Source organism: Cervus canadensis, chromosome 21 (assembly GCF_019320065.1).
Source record: "Cervus canadensis isolate Bull #8, Minnesota chromosome 21, ASM1932006v1, whole genome shotgun sequence".
Classification (NCBI taxonomy): domain Eukaryota; kingdom Metazoa; phylum Chordata; class Mammalia; order Artiodactyla; family Cervidae; genus Cervus; species Cervus canadensis.
The window spans coordinates 19812822-19829367 of record NC_057406.1 but is presented as its reverse complement, the minus strand read 5'-3'; the positions used below and the strand labels follow the sequence as shown (position 1 = coordinate 19829367).

The following is a 16546-nucleotide window of genomic DNA, read 5'->3' as shown; positions in this document are numbered from 1 at the left end:
GCAGTTTCAGTTGTTAATATTTTGGACATTTGAGGAGATGCTAACTGACAAAGAATAAGTGAGCTGAAACCTAAAGAAGAAATCTCAGCATGTGCACATGTGTAAACATGTTATAAGTAGTAATTGAGACAAGGACGGTGGATGAAGAGACCAAGAAAATATAAAGAAGAAATGGTTAAGAAGAAAGAAGTGGTGAATGGTAATGAATTCTATTAAAAGTTCAACTAAAACAGAAATAAAGGATCCATTTAGTGAAGCAGAGATCACTTATGATCTAACGGTGTGCTGATGCCGAGGAGTCATTAGGTAGGAGTTAGAATGCAATGGCTTGAGTAGTGAGAATAAAATATAATAAATGGTGATGAAATTCAATGGCACTTTAAGAATTTTTCTAAGTGTGTTAGAGAGCAAAGATAGTATTTTTTATTGGGATTGAGGTCTAATGATGGTGAAAATTGTGTTTAATTTTAAACTGATGTGAAGGATAGTACTAAGAAGATATTGAATATTCAAAAAAAAAGCAGAGTGATAAATAGTGTGTGATTCTCGGGCAGTGGAGTGGACAGATTCAAATATAGTTGAAATTGGCTTTATTGAAGAGGAAGGAAATCACCTCTGTTGAACAGGAGAGAAAATAAGATGCGTGCATATACGTGGAGAAAGATGAGGTAATCTGGTACTTTTTCTTTTACTGTGATATAGGTCATCTTCTGAGAACAAAGAGAGGGTGTGGAGGAGACATTTGTTAACAATGGAGAATGTGTGATAAAATTAGTTTCAGAGAATGTGAAAGAATGATGACCTGAAGAAAGCAACAGGACTCCCAGCAGCATTAAAGCAATTTCATGTTGGTGACTGTGAATTTATATTGCAGTAAATCTGATCTTTTCTAAAAAGCACTTGGCTTCTCAGGTGTTGATGGAGAGGAACAGATAATTTATCTCATACATAGGGTGATTTTACTGAACAAGTGGGACCAGAAAATGTTCAAGGAAGTTAGTGACTGGCAGAAGAGAATCAAGGTTGACCTGAAAGAAGGTGAAGAAAGAAGTATACTGATAGAGTGGAATGAGGTCAAATGGGCTGCAGACATCAATGAGATCAGAGCATTTTCATTTTGGAGAGAGATAAATGAGCAATCTTGAAAGGTAAGAGTGTTTGTGGAGGGTGCTAAGTTTATGTAAGACTTTTTTTGAGATGAAATACTTAAAGATATTCAAAGACCAATGTGTTCCCATAGGAGGACTTGACTGTGGCAGAATGAGGAAGTTACTGTAGATGAGGAGACAGAGAAATTGTGTAATCGGGATATAAGAGGATGGTTCATATGGACATTGATGGATCAGAATACTGTGATTCATCAGCCTGGTCAATAATGAGGATGCCTGGGAGCACATAAGCCATGATGAGAGGAGGGAAAATGAATGTTAGAGTCATAAATAAGTGGAAGAGACTTGAAAAAGATGTGTCTGTACTGTGTTTCTCAGTCATCAGGTACTAACTGAGACACATTTGGAAATTTATATTAAAATGTTTTCTTTTTTACCCATAAGCTGCTGATCATGGAAGTCTTTCAAATTATATGTATAGTTATTTATTATAACACACCAGTCTTCCCAAGTGGCTCAGACATTAAAGAATCTGCCTGCCTGGGAGACCCAGGTTTGATTCCTGGGTTTAGAAGGTCTCCTGTAAAAGGGAATGGCTAACCATTCCAGTATTCTTGCCTGGATAATCCCATGGACAGAGGAGTCTGACAGGCTACAATCCATGGGGTCACAAAGAGTCAGACATGACTGAGCAACTAACACACACAAACACACACACACACACACACACAGAGTTCAGTTCAGTTCAGTTCAGTCGCTCAGTCGTGTCCGATTCTTTGTGGCCCCATGAATCACATCACACCAGGCCTCCCTGTCCATCACAAATTCCCGGAGTTTACTCAGACTCATGTCCGTCGAGTTGGTGATGCCATCCAGCCATCTCATCCTCTGTTATCCCCCTTCTCCTGCCCCCAATCCCTCCCAGCATCAGGGTCTTGTCCAATGAGTCAACTCTTCGCATCAGGCGGCCAAAGTATTGGAGTTTCAGCTTCAGCATCAGTCCTTCCAATGAACACCCAGAACTGATTTCCTTTAGGATGGACTGGTTGGATATCCTTGCAGTCCAAGGGATTCTCAAGAGTCTTCTCCAACACCACAGTTCAACACCATCAATTTTTCAGCACTCAACTTTCTTCACTGTCCAACTCTCACATCCATACATGACCACTGGAAAAACCATAGCCTTGACTAGATGGACCTTTATATGACTATATTAAACTATATTATGAAAGTGAAAGTGAAAGACACTCAGTCATGCCCAACTCTTTAGGACTCCATGGACTCTATAGTCCATGGAATTCTCCAGGTCAGAATACTGGAGTGGGTTGCCATGCCCTTCTCTAGGGTATCTTCCTAACCCAGGGATTGAATCCAGGTCTCCCGCATTGCAGGTGGATTCTTTACCAGCTGAACCACAAGGGAAGCCCAAGAACGCTGGAGTGGGTAGCCTATCCCTTCTGCAGCGGATCTTCCCCACTGAGAAATCCAACTGGGGTCTCCTGCATTGAAGGCTGATTCTTTACCAACTGAGCCATCAGGGAAGCTGATATTAAGCTGACAAACTATATTGTATGCTATAATAAACACAACGTAAAAATAAACTTCATTTTCTGGGTGGTGATATCAACTATCACTAAGTAGTAACCAAGAATTAAGAATTATCTATTATAATTTAACCAGGAAAGCCTAAAACATAATTTTTATTGTCACAACTACATACTTTCCCATGTATCCCATGGTACTCTTATTTTGTGTAATCTCTAATACAATATGTAATTGGTCCATTTTTCTTTTCCTTTAAGGCCTCAGGCTTGATATTAAAATACTTTTATTAAGCAGCCATTAAAAGTAATATTTTTCTTATACATTTTAAGTTGAAAATTTGTAATTTATGAAATCCTTTTTGAAATACCAAAGGTATTTTTTATTTTCTGATTCGTCTTTTGTGGGGGAGGTAAACTACAAATGAGTAGTTTCATGAAAACTTCCTTTGTAGTTTTTCACACATGCTTTGAATAGCAAGTGATTATAAGTCATTATTAGATTATTTTTCAACCAAGAATCTTCCCTGAAGGTTCTTACACCAGATTATCTACTGTATAACTTTATTTTCAGCATATAGCAATTTTATATTGTTTAGTATCTTTGTATTGTTTAGTATCTTTGATTTTCCTACCAAGTTTATTTTTAAATTTATTCTTCAAGTTGGTGAGTATGATTGTTTCTGTTTATTTCCTTCTCTCAATAAGTTAAAATTATATATAATTTTTGACAGTTATATCAACAGTCAACTCATAATGTACTGCAGTTTAGGAAGAAAATCATTTCTGTAAAATTATGTTACACTCTCATTTTGTAAACAATGGTGTGGAGTATGAATGCAGCTATCTTTTGTATTTTTTGATTCTTTGCCTTGGAATTTTCCTGTTGTTTTTTTCTCCAACTGTTTAGCCTCTTTTATTAAATAACCCATATTTTTCTCATTATTTTAAAATGTTGGATCAGTTGATGTTTTCATTATTGGGTTTCCATACATACTGGCTAATTATTTTCCAGAAGGGAAAGATTTAAATTAATCAAAGGTCTGTGTAAATGAATGTCTGTTTTCCTGCACATTGTCCAACTCTGTGTGGTTGAATTTGATTTACTGATTCTGTAGGTTAACATCTATATCATTAATATGTTAGTCTGTATTTCTTTGTTAAGTGATGAAGAAAAAGTCTTTCATGTGGTTATTATTGACAAAAAAGTCTTTACATTAGCAATAAAATGATTTTTTATAATTCAACCTAACTTTCTTGTCTATGTGTGATTAGAAACTTACAACAATTTACTTATACTTTCTTTGAATGTTTTATTAATTTTATCATCTCATGGTTTGCATTTAACATTTTGATTTATCTGAAATTCGTTCAAGTATATGTTGTGAAATTTGCAATCTAAGTCTATGTATTGCTTCAATTTGAACTAATATTCCATCTGATTCTATCACTTTTAGCATTTCCTAGATCATGCTTATTTAATTATCAACTCTCAAAAACAATACTCATTTTTCTTTCTTTTTTGGTACAAAGAAAAAGGCAGTTTAATTGTGCTAAACATTTAAACAGCAACATTCTTACAATGTCAGTATACTCTTAAATATCAAGTTTTTGCTGGTGCTAAATGAATTGGTCAAAACTTTCAGAAAACAATTTGAGGAGGTGAGAAAAATTCTTAATTTGAAAATAAGTTTATCCCAGTTTTTTCAAAATTTACTCCTAGTAAATTTATAGAAGGATAAATATAGGATATGGAAAAGGCTTTATGAATAAAATTGTTTGTTATTCAATACTTCTAAATATTCAAAATTTTAAAAAAAGTGTAAAATAAATAAGTAAATAACAAAAAAATAAATAGCTTGTATCATGCATTCTTTTATTTTCAATAAAATAGAGAGCAATGTATGCCAAAACTCTACCTACAAGTAACCACTGAAAATACAGCCTGTTGAGAAATCTATTATTTTGCTTTAAAAATATAAATTCCATTATACAATATAATAATATATAAAAATAATATCTGTTACATTAAACAATAGTATACTGTGGTATAAATGTACCATAGCTTTAACACCTTCCTTAATAGTGAATTCTGTTGATAACATTTTGCTCTTTGTTTTTCCAATTTAGCTCTTAGTAAATAAAAACAAAAGATAGGTTCTGCATAACTTTGAATATTTAAATAATATTTTGTAAGATAAATTGCTTAAGATAGAATTGCTGGTTAAAATTCTACTTACTTTATGCTTTCATAAATATTGATAATTTTGTACTCACAATCATGTGCCAATTCAACAAAATATTAATTATTTAGTGTTATCACAGGTGAAATGTGCTCTATTATTTTCATTTTTATTTCTTTCTTTATTAATGAGCCAATAAATTTAAAAAATTTTATGCATGACCTTTTAATTTCTTTTGTCCCATTTTGGCAATTCATTGGTATTGTTGCTTAATTTTAGATGGCTTGTTTGTTTGCCTCTGTATGTGTGTGTGTGTGTGCTTGCAAATAAATATGATCTAGTTAAGTAGAAAAATGATGTTAGGCTGGCAGATTGAGAGATACATGGTTGTTAGGCAAATGTAGAATTTACCTAGTTCATGAAAGACAGGTTTTTCTCCCTCTATTAGTCAAGAATCTACTGCCTAATGAATTATTTCAGTGATACAGTAAACTTTATGTCAAAGTGATTTGAAATAAAAATTTTAATATTAAATTTAAATAATTAAACCTTTGTTAATATAGCTGTGTTTTAACCATAGTTCACACATTGTTGACACTATTCATTATATCGAAAATGTTGATTAGGGAAAACACATCTATTTTAAACCTACTCCTTTGAAACCCTGATTCAGAAAGGAAATGAAATGTATCTTATTAATCTTATTAAAGGAGAATAAACTATTTTTCTGAATAAGGACTGCAAAGTGAGAGGGAAGTTTAATCTCTCATTTCCTCCCTTTTTTATCCTTTTAATGTTATACCTAAAAGCTTACTTGTACTTCAGAATGAATGCATTTTTCACTGTCTGATTTGATATAATCACCACTTAACCTTTTCCCTCACTTTTCTCTACTGCACAGATATTAAAGAGAGACACAGAAAGATACCCAGATTGAGCTGAAGCAGTCTAAGTTTAAAAAAAGAAAAAATGCTTAAGAGTAAGCAAAACAAAGATATTGTAACCAAGCAAGAGCTAATCTACACAGAACCAAAATTTTCGAAGTCTCAACAGCAAAAAACATCCGAGACAAATCAGAGTAATGTCCAGTCAAGAGAACAGCAAGTAGACTACATGGAACTGAAATTTCCCAGATCTTCTCATCTTCAGCACAGAAAACAGAAAAAAGGAAAAGGTACATTTTTTTTTTTTGGAAAAGGTACATTTTTACATGTATTATATTTTGCTATTTGCTAGATCTTGATTCTTGGGTTTAGAAAATTACTTCTTTCAACACCTTTGTATAATAAATTTGCCTCATTACACTGATTACCTATGTTCAGCACTCTCCTTAGTTATTTTAGATATTACCATGAAATTTTTTGCCTCTTGAATAATCTTTCACTATGTTCATTTTCTCCAAAATATTCCTACAGAATTGTATTACTTGTGAGAATTATTGTGTAAATTCTACTGCTTATTTTTAAAATAATTTAAAAAATAATTCTTGTTATTAGTCTTCAATTCAGTTCAATGTAACTCACTCCCACAACTGTTTTTGAATTTTTGCTGTGACCCTGATCCAAACCTATGATACCTATAAAGATGAAGCTGCAATAACCACTTAGCTTCAAAAAAACTAACAGAATTTGTTAGAGGAAAGATAGATTACAGAAAAATATAATAATGATTAATTGGATATTGGAGTTAAAGCTGAAAAATGAGTAGAATATGATAACAATGTTCCTAACCTAAGTGACTGAGTAGTTAATCATCTTACTCATCATTAAGAAAAATATGTTTAATCTAGTAAAGGCAGATCATATATGAAATTTGAATTGTCTCTTGATCAGTTCAGAGGAAAATGTCCATAAAGAAATTGGATTTTAAAGGCTAGATGTCCCAGAAGAGGATGGAAAAGGGTAGGAAAGACTTATGTTAGTAGGTAAGATTGCAAACAGAGGCAATATGGGTGAAAAGTCTATCACAGAGAAAAAGAACATTTATGACTTAAGCAGAGGAAGATTCAAGAAGGATACGAAATGCATGTCCAGAGAGAAGGAGAAAATAAACTATGTCTAATAAATGACAAGTGGAAAATTATTTCTTTGGACTTAGTAAAGTCCAAAAATTTGGGGTTTGGCAAAGTCCAAAAAATTGGGATTTCTCTTTGAGTGCCAAGAAAAGCATATAAGCCACAACTAAGGGTTAAGAGGTTGAAAGAAATTTATTATGGAAATAAAATTAATCCAGAAAACATTTTTACAATTTTCACTGAAAAAAAAACAATATAAGAGAAATGATGATAATAAATGAAAGACCTGTACGAATAACAAGGAATTACATTAGATTTTGAGAGGTCTGAGCCCATACGTGGACAGATGTGACAAAATTTATAGAAAGAGATGATGAAGAAGCTGGCAAAAAAGAGAAACTTTCTCTTAGAAAATAAATGTTCTAAAGGAGACTGGGTGGCATGGAGTAATTAGGGCATACAGGAGGTTTTAACTTAGGCCATAAAGAAATTGCTTTTCCTCTGAATTGAAAAGAAGATAATAAGGTTGAATATATGAATGTCCATATAGTAAGGTAGAATATATGAATATTCATACATTCAGGAAGGTGGTCAAGATAAGGAAATTCATGGTTTCAACTTCCTTGTAAAATAATAAATTTCCTGGTGCTTGAGTTAGAGTCTTACTGAGGCTTGATAATTTTTTTTTTTTTTTGTAGTCAAAGTGGACTTTGGGAAGAAGTTGACCAAAACTAAGATTAGACATGCTAATATTTATCCACCACACTGTTTAATTTCTAAACTTGGAAATTTGACTCCTTACACTCTTTCATCTATGACACATTCAAGCAATCTTGAAAAGGAACACGTGTTCAAATAATCTGCTTCTCTCTTGGATTGATGTCTACCTGCTTTCATGAAGATTACTGACACAGACTCTCTAAAAGTTTCTCATCTTCCACTCTACACATTTTTCAATCCTTTCTTATGTTTCAAGAAAAATGGTCATATCTTTTTAAAATCAGTGTCTGCAAAGATTTCATACTGTTCTTAAAGTTGCTGCTGCTGCTGCTGCTAAGTCACATCAGTCATGTCCAACACTGTGCGACCCCATAGACGGCAGCCCGCCAGGCTCCCCCGGCCCTGGGATTCTCCAGGCAAGAACACTGGAGTGGGCTGCCTTTCCTTCTCCAGTGCATGAAAGTGAAAAGTGAAAGTGAAGTCACTCAGTCGTGTCTGACTCTTCTCGACCCCATGGGCTGTAGCCTACCAGGCTCCTCCGTCCATGGGATTTTCCAGGCAAGAGTACTGGAGTGGGGTGCCATTGCCTTCTCCGTTCTTAAAGTTAGAAACAATAATAATCCTATAGTCTTACAGGTTATCTCTCCACTTCCATTCCCCCTTTGCTCCCTGAATTCCAGTCAGACTATAATTTCAGTTCCATGAATACATCAAACTTCCTGTCATCTAAAACCATTTATTGATGACTCTCCTCGAGTTTGATCCCTGGGCCAGGAAGATCCTCTGGAGCAGGAAATGGCAACCCACTGCAGTGTTGTTTCTTAGGGAATCCCATGGACCGAGGAGCCCGGTGGGTTACAGTCCACAGGGTCACAGAAGAGTCAGACAGGACTTAGAGCCTAAACAACAACCCGAGTGGAAGACCTCCTCCATGTCTTTCGTACTTCAAGAAATAATTAGCTCTTACTTTCCACCAGCTTTCAGTGAAATGTCTGTTTTTTTGATAAATGTATTTCCTGTTCTCATGTGTCCAGGTTAAAACTTGGTGAACATACTTGTATGTCTTTGCGAAATTTATGATAATTATTTCTCATCTCAACAAAGAGCGAAAATGTATTTTGCTATTTCCCCCTTGACTGATTGGTTGGCTAATGAGTGAATATTAATATTCACATAGAATTGTGAAAATAATTTTTTTTACATGACAGCATTGTTTTCTCTAGGTGTATTTCATTTTTAAGTCTCCTAGCTGAGAGTATATTTTCAAATTGCTCAGAGTTAATAATTTATAGATGACTAGGCGAGGGATACTCAAAGATGCTGGTGAGTCAGATGACATTTCTGGGGCCTTAAACAGGATCAGAAAGAATTGAGGTCAAGAAAAAGCTAAAAAGGAGGCAATCTGAGTATCAAAGAATTCATACAAGGATTGGGAAATGAATGACTGCCCTCTGAGAGTGAAACATAATGGATTTAAATTTCATATTTGATGGTTTGTGGGAAATGATGAAACCATCATTGTTTCTATTTCCTTTAGTGTTAAACCACCGATCTACAGCCTGGCAAGTGATAACTGGGAGTCTGGGGACCCTGTGTGTGGTCTTATTGATAACAGTGTGTGTCTTGCTTGCAAACTGTAAGTAATTAAGAAAATAATCTGTCCTTGGTACAGTCAATATATCAACAACATAATATGTTTCAATGATTTGTAATCAAGACTGAATTTTTATTGTCCTCATTATTTTATCCTAAACAAAACTAATTATTACCATGATTTTTGCCATAGTATTTTCCAACAAAGACCCAAACCAAAAAATATCACCTGTTCCCACTCCATCTTCTAAAAATGATGGTGAGTACTCTCTCTGTTTTATCTACTTCTAATACTGATTATTTGGAGAAGGAAATGGCAATCCACTCCAGTGTTCTTGCCTGGAGAATCCCAGGGATGGGTGAGCCTGATGGGCTGCCATCTATGGGATCGCACAGAGTCAGACATGACTGAAGCGACTTAGCAGCAGTAGCAGCAGCAATATTGATTATTAGGGTTAAAAGGTTTGTTTTCCTAACATTCAGAAAACTTCAGTGAATCAGAAAAATCCTCTTTTATGGCATGCTCAATCTTTTATCACAGAACTATTAATATTGGGCAAGATGAGAAAGATGACATAGGAGAATGCAAGAAGACCCAAAGTATTATGTATAATAGATAAGTATTGTTTGTGATTTGATTATTTTTAGGAGAAAATGGAGTATAAATTATATTAAGGTGGGAGCAAGAGAAATGGGTGAAGAGGGCAAAGAGGAAAGGAAAACAAATGAAAAGTAAAGGAGTTTTGTTTCTAGCTTTCCCTCATGGAGATGATTTCTCTAGCATTTATGAAGTTAGAAGCATTTTGATTTTATTAAAATACATTAATTTTATTTATACATTGATACAATGGCTATGATATAGAAAGCTGTTATTGTTTTGAATTCTTTTTCTTTTTTTTTCACTTATTGCAAGTTTACTCAAATTCCTAGCAGTAAATTCAGCACTTAAAGGAAAGAGAAAGACTGTGAGAGAAAGGGAGAGAATGTTTCTGTCTCTTTTTTCAGGAAGTTGGGATGGTTCCCCTCTGATTTTTTTCATGGAAATCTTTCTTTTTTCAAGAACAGTGTTAGATTCTCAGCACAGATGCATTTGCCAAGAAAGGTATCTCTTTTTCCATACACTAAAACCAAAAGGGTAGGGTGCCTTTGTCACTGAGGCCAAAGACATTCCTCATGAGTATTCCTGATGAACATTTCCTATAAGCAGGGGGGATAAAGAAAGAAAAAAAAGGAAAATAATAAAAATAATGCAGTAGTTTTTGCATAACATAAAAATAGTTTGGTTTAACACTCCTTAAGAAATTAAAAAGGACCAAACATTTATGAAAGAGGAAGTCTAAGTAAAGATTAAAAAAGATGGAAAGAACTAATTTCAAGTCTAATTAAAAATAAATTCTTTGAGTTAAAAAGAGAAAATCTCAACAGATGCAATAAACAGAGACTAGACACATCAGTTGTTAATTTTTTGTTTAAATTAGTGATTGACTTGAGAAACTGCTTGTTGTCTCTCAGAAAAAAAAAAAATCAATGTCAAATATTAGCCATTCACATTGCTTGTGTTTTTGTTTTCCTTTCATTCACCTAATTTGAAAATAAAAAGCAATCAAACAGGAAATTAAGGAAATGAAAATTATAACCCCAATGAGTTAGCATTACACAACCACCAATATGGTTAGAATTTGAAAGACTGACAGTAACAAGCTTTAGTAAGGATGTGGCGTTAACTGTACTGACACAAGCCCTTAACAAGCCTACTCTTAGACATTTAAAAAAGAGACATGAAGGCATATGTCCACATAAGACATGTACAAAAATATCTAGTAGAGACACTTTATATGTAATAACTAAAAATTATAAGCAATCCAAATATAAACCTCCAGATGAATGGATTACAAATTGTGGGTTAGTAAATAATAGACTACTCAATAATGAAAAGGAATGAAATCTCTATACACACAATAGATAAGATTCAAAAACATACTGAGTGGGAAAAGATGCAAAAGAATTGATCTTGAGGGATTATGTTTATACGAGCTTCTTAAAAAGGTAAAAAAATAATTTGCAGTGATATAAATCAGATCCATGATTGTTCGGGTGAAGTAGGGGTGTGGAACATTAGTTGGGAAGTAACATAAATTAACTTCTGTGTTGATGGAAATATTCTAAAGTTTAATTGCAGGGGAAGTTACAGAGGTATATTCATTATCAAAACTTATCAAATTGTGTATTTCAAAACTGTCTTTTATTATGTGTAAATGATAACTCTGTGGACTGTAGCCTGCCAGGTTCCTCTGTCCATGGGATTTCCCAGGCTCAGAGGCAACCTGGGCTTGCATCCCTTCCTCTGTTGTGTTCATCCCTGATCTAGCGCAAGGCTGTAGTGCAGAAGGCTGGGTTTTGGGGTCAGGGCATCGTGGCCGCAGGAAGTGCAGCTGACAGAGATGTGGACAGTCTCTGTGGCATTCTCCCCCCGAGACCAGTCTGTCGCGGATGGACCTCTAAGATGTGGTGCAGAGTGGGTGGAGCTGGGATGCTCTCCCTGGGAGAGGAACCACTAGGTACTCATGTGGGTGCTGAGAATGGCTGCTGCTGCCCCACCCAAAACACAGCTCAGCCCCCCAGGCAGTCTCTGCGTTGCTACATCAAGTCCTCTCCCAACACATGTCTGCCTGAGACTCAGCATTAGGCCATGAGACTCCTGGGGTGCTACCCCTGTAGCAGCTATATTCATAGCTGCCCCATCTGTCACCTTGTGTGTACGCTGACAGGGATCACTACCCCCTCTTTTCGCCCCATCACTCCCCAGGCCTCCCAGTCTCTCTCTGTGTAGCTAGACAGTCTTTTCCCAGGGTCTGGTTGTCCCAGATATCACACCAGGTTGTGATGAGGAGTGAGCAGGGGTGGAGTGATCACCCTTTTGGATTAAAAAGTGTGTTGATGCAGTAGCCACAAGCCCAAGGCTCTCTCCGCCCAGATTGTTGGCAAACCAGCCCATGAACACCCCTCATAAGTAGAGTCTATATAGGCTTCTCCAGCACTTCTATCTTCCCAGCAGTTGTCTCAGCAGACGAGGGGGTTTGTCTCCAGAGCATAGGACTCAGGACCGGAATGCCCAGATTGTGGCTCACCCTGCTCGCTCTTTAGGGTGAAGGCCCTTCTCCTCATATCAGACCCCTCCCGGGGGTGCAGGACCTGAAACGATGCCTTTTGTCCCCCTCGTACCGGGTTACACGTTTCCTGCTGTTTGGTTTTATAGCAGTCCTGCCAGCTTCCACTTAGTTTTTCATGAGCATTGTTACACATGTAGATATTTTTTTGATGTGCCTGTAGGAAGATGAGTTCCTTGTCCTCCTACTCCACCATCTTGTTTCCCCTCCCTAAGTCTACATTTTTTATGATTATAAAAAATTTTTAAAATACACAAATTACACGATTATTAAATTGTTAAAGTATAAGTTTTTTAAAATTACTTACTGAATTTTATTCTGTGTATTTAAATCGCTTCCCTGGTGGCTAAGTTGGTAAAGAAACTGTCTGCAATGCCAGGGACAGGTTCAATCCCTTGGTAGGGTAGATCTCCTGGAGAAGGAAATGGCAAGGAATATTTAAATTAATAGCAAAAATTTTGACAAAAGTGAAATAGCTCATTAGTTGCTTTTTGTGTCCATATGATTATATATTGATTAGCTTTATATTTATGACATTTATTTATTCACTTATTTATTTGACTGTGCTGAGTCTTAGTTGCAGCACATGGGATTGTCCATCTTCTTTGTGGTATGTGGGATAGTTCTCGTTGCCACATGCAAACTCTTAGTTGCAACATGTAAGATCCAGTTCCCTGACCAGGGATCAAGCCTGGGCCTCCTGCATGGGGGCTCGGAGTCTTAGTCACCGGAGTACGAGGGGAGACCCTAGCCTTTTAAATATGCATGTATAGTTTTGATCACATCAAAAAACTTATATTTGAAATGTGTTTTCCTTATAGATAAAATTTTATAACAGATTTTAAGTAAAAAATTAAAAACATGAGCTAAATCTTAATTATTGTTAGCTATGGTTTTGTTTAAAACTTGCCCAGAAATGTTACCAAAAAATGCTTGTTTTGCTTTCTACCTAATATCCATCTGTATAACAAACAGGAAGATATGGGAATTGTGTTAGTAGTAGTGACTTATTGTACAGAGTACACATTAAATATATTTTTACTTTCTAGAATGTTCCTGTGACCGTTGTTCAACTCACTGGATTGGATTTGGAAGTAGTTCTTATTATCTTTCCTGTAAAGCCAAAACCTGGGTGGAGAGCCATGCTGCCTGTGAAGAGCTTAACACTCACCTTCTAAAGATCGATATCAAGGCAGAGCTGGTAGGGGAGACACTTCTGCTTTTGTTTGTTTGGTTTTGTTGTTGTTGTTGTTATACTGTAACTGTATTTGGTTTGAAAACATTAGTGATTGATGCTATAATTTGGGAAAACTGAAGTTCTCAAAAGGCTATGATATTTTCTTTCTTTGACTCAGTTTTATTAGGGAGAAGTTAGAGAAACTCCACTTTTTGAACATTTAACGCTAGGAAAAAAAACACATTAATAAATGAGATATCTTTAGAAAAAATCTTATTAATACTAAGTAGATGTGTGCAAGCCCTTGGGAGAAATTTAACCAATAATCTTTGAATCAGAAAGGAGTGAATTATAATATGTTCACATTTATGGTTTATGACTGTTTCCAAATAGGAACTTTTATCAATGCTTGAAGTAAAAGGATGGATAGGTCTCAAAATCAATGAAACCAGTGAATCCTGGATGTGGGAAGATGGCACCACAGTAATTGAAAACCTGTAAGTATGGTGTTTTGATAACTGAAATTTTCTAGATTATATGTGTGTGTGTGTGTGTGTGTGTGTGTGTGTGTGTGTGTGTGTGTGTGTGTGTTATGTGTGTAGGGAACAGAAAGAGCAACCAAGATAAAGGAAATCATTATGTGTTTTGAGGATCAGTTTATGTGATTTAGTTGGGGAAGAAGTGTCAGTTCTTTCTAAATAATCTCAGCTTTAGAACCTTTACATTGTTAACATTACTGGACTCTTAGAAGAAATTTGGGCATAGTTTTAGCCAAGTTTGTAAATCTATATGTTTCTATCATAGTTTTATCATTTGTGATTTGCTTTTGTTGTTGTCCAGTCTCTAAGTCATTTCCAATTCCGTGACCCAATGGACTGTCTTCCCTGTCCTTTACTAACTCCCTGGGTTTGCTCAAAGTCATGTCCATTGGGTCAAGGATGCCATCCAAACATCTCATCCTCTATTACCCTCTTCTCCTCTTGCCCTTAATCTCTCCCTACATCAGGGTCTTTTCCAATGAGTCAGCTCTTCACATCAGGTGGCCAAATTATTGGAGATTCAGCTTCTTCCAAAGAATATTCAGGATTGATTTCCTTTGGTTTATAAATTGTCATTTGGCTTATAATTCTATTTAAACAAACAGAATTAGATACTGTTTAGTATTATCTGCTAAACTTGGCTTAAAGACTGTCAATCTTCAGGGTTTTGTTCTTATTTTATTTGTTTAGTTTGTTCTTTTATTCTTTCTCATTTTGTTTGTTTTGTTAATTTTAAGCTTGAGATAAAATTGGCATTTGAAAATTTTATTGCTTTAATTTTTTTTACAGATTTGGATTCCTGAAAATGGAGAAAGAAGGTTGTGCATATATTGAAGGAAATTATGTTTATCCTGCTAACTGTTCATCTGGAAAAAGTTACGTGTGTGAGTTTACTGTATAGCAGCTCAATTTTGCTAATATAAGTTGTTAGTGAATCCTAATTAATTAAAGAGCATAAAATATGTTGCTGCTTTTATAAAATTTTATTAGTTATGACTTAAATTTTTTTTTTTACTGCATGCAAAATACTTCAGTTACATTTCGAAATTTTAAATGTACTCAAAATGAGGAAAATTTACCACCCATAAATTCCTTGGGAGTGAGTATTCCTTATGAGAGCTCATATAAGTAATTATTTATTTAATAAAGTCAGCAAACATCCTTTATGAACTAAAAAATTTGTAAAAATTAGGGATATAAAAATAAAAAGGGCTTCTACCTATATCAGTTAGGGTTCTGGCGTGAAACAGACATTTAAGATTGTTCGGGAGGTTTGCAGTGGTAAACCACATGGGTGAGGTTTAATGGAAAAACAGGAAATAGCAAGATTTATAAACCTTTGTCTGTCCAGTCTTGGAGGCAAACCAGTGTGCTCATGTTCATGCACACTCCTTAAGAACAAAGTCCAGGCTTCCCAAAGCCCTTCCATCTGTTTCAGCAGTCTTACAATCAGTCACAGGTATTTGTCCCCCCCACATAGGACTCCAGACTGTGACACCCCATTCATGGCTTGACCCACTCAATCCCAAGAGTGGGTCTCCATCAGGATAATCTCCCTTTTCCTCTGAGTCCATTCCAAGATGCACCAGTCCTGACCCAACCACTTCTCTTTCCTTCCTACCTGATTATTTGTGTATCTTTCTTACAGTCTTGGTTAAACAGGAGTCCTTTTGCCAGTTTCCAGTTAGGAGAAGGAAATGGCAACCCACTCCAGTGTCCTTGCCTGGAGAATCCCAGGGATGGTGGAGCCTGGTGGGCTGCCGTCTATGGGGTCGCACAGAGTTGGACATGACTGAAGCGACTTAGCAGCAGCAGCAGCAGCAGTTAGGTTTCAGTGAGAATTGTACCACATGTGGATATATTTTTGACATGTTGTGAAGGAGTAGGTGAGCTTTATGTCCTTTTACTCCATCATATTGATCTGAACTTCCTTTAGTCAATTTGCATATAGCATCCCTGTCTTTTGATCTGCAAAGTTTCTGCTGAAAAGCCAAATGATAGTCTTGTGGGAGTTCCCTTGTCCATTGTACTTTGCTGTGCTGTGCTTAGTCACTCAGTCTTGTCTGACTGTTTGCGATCCCATGAACTGTAGCCTGCCAGGCTCCTCTGTCCATGGGGATTCTCCAGGCCAGAATACTGGAGTGGGTAGCCTTTCCCTTCTCCAGGGGAAATTCCCAACCCAGGGACTGAACCCAGGTCTCCCGCCTTGCGGGCAGATTCCTTACCAGCTGAACTACCAGGGAAGCCTCTCCCTTGTATATTACCAGTTGCTTTTCCCTTGATGATTTTATTAATAAATTCTTTTTATTTGTAATTTTTGCCACTATCTTTATAATGTGTTTCTTTGTGGACCACTTTGGGTTCATATGTTTTTGCACCATCTGTCCTCCCAGACAGGGATATTTGTTTTTCGGGTTAGGGAACTTTTCTGCTCCTATTTCTTCATATGAGTTTTCTGATCCATCTCTTACTGGGGATCTGTATGATACAGTTGTTTGTGCAC

At 35.9% G+C, this 16546-nt stretch overlaps 1 protein-coding gene across 2 annotated transcripts; it reads left to right on the top strand.

Moving 5' to 3' along the window:
- The first annotated feature begins 792 nt into the window (after positions 1-792).
- Positions 793-15005, top strand: LOC122423703 (killer cell lectin-like receptor subfamily I member 1). Of its 2 annotated transcripts, none has more exons than XM_043440999.1 (7): positions 793-1148; positions 5735-6007; positions 9105-9203; positions 9354-9419; positions 13377-13528; positions 13898-14001; positions 14833-15005. In XM_043440999.1, exons 2-7 carry the CDS (start codon positions 5803-5805, stop codon positions 14942-14944), a joined length of 738 nt encoding a protein of 245 aa, XP_043296934.1. In that variant the 5' UTR covers positions 793-1148; positions 5735-5802; the 3' UTR covers positions 14945-15005. The 2 variants fall into 2 exon arrangements, with proteins under 2 accessions (XP_043296934.1, XP_043296935.1); XM_043441000.1 differs by lacking the exon at positions 793-1148 and adding an exon at positions 3180-3317.
- Positions 15006-16546: the final 1541 nt, after the last annotated feature.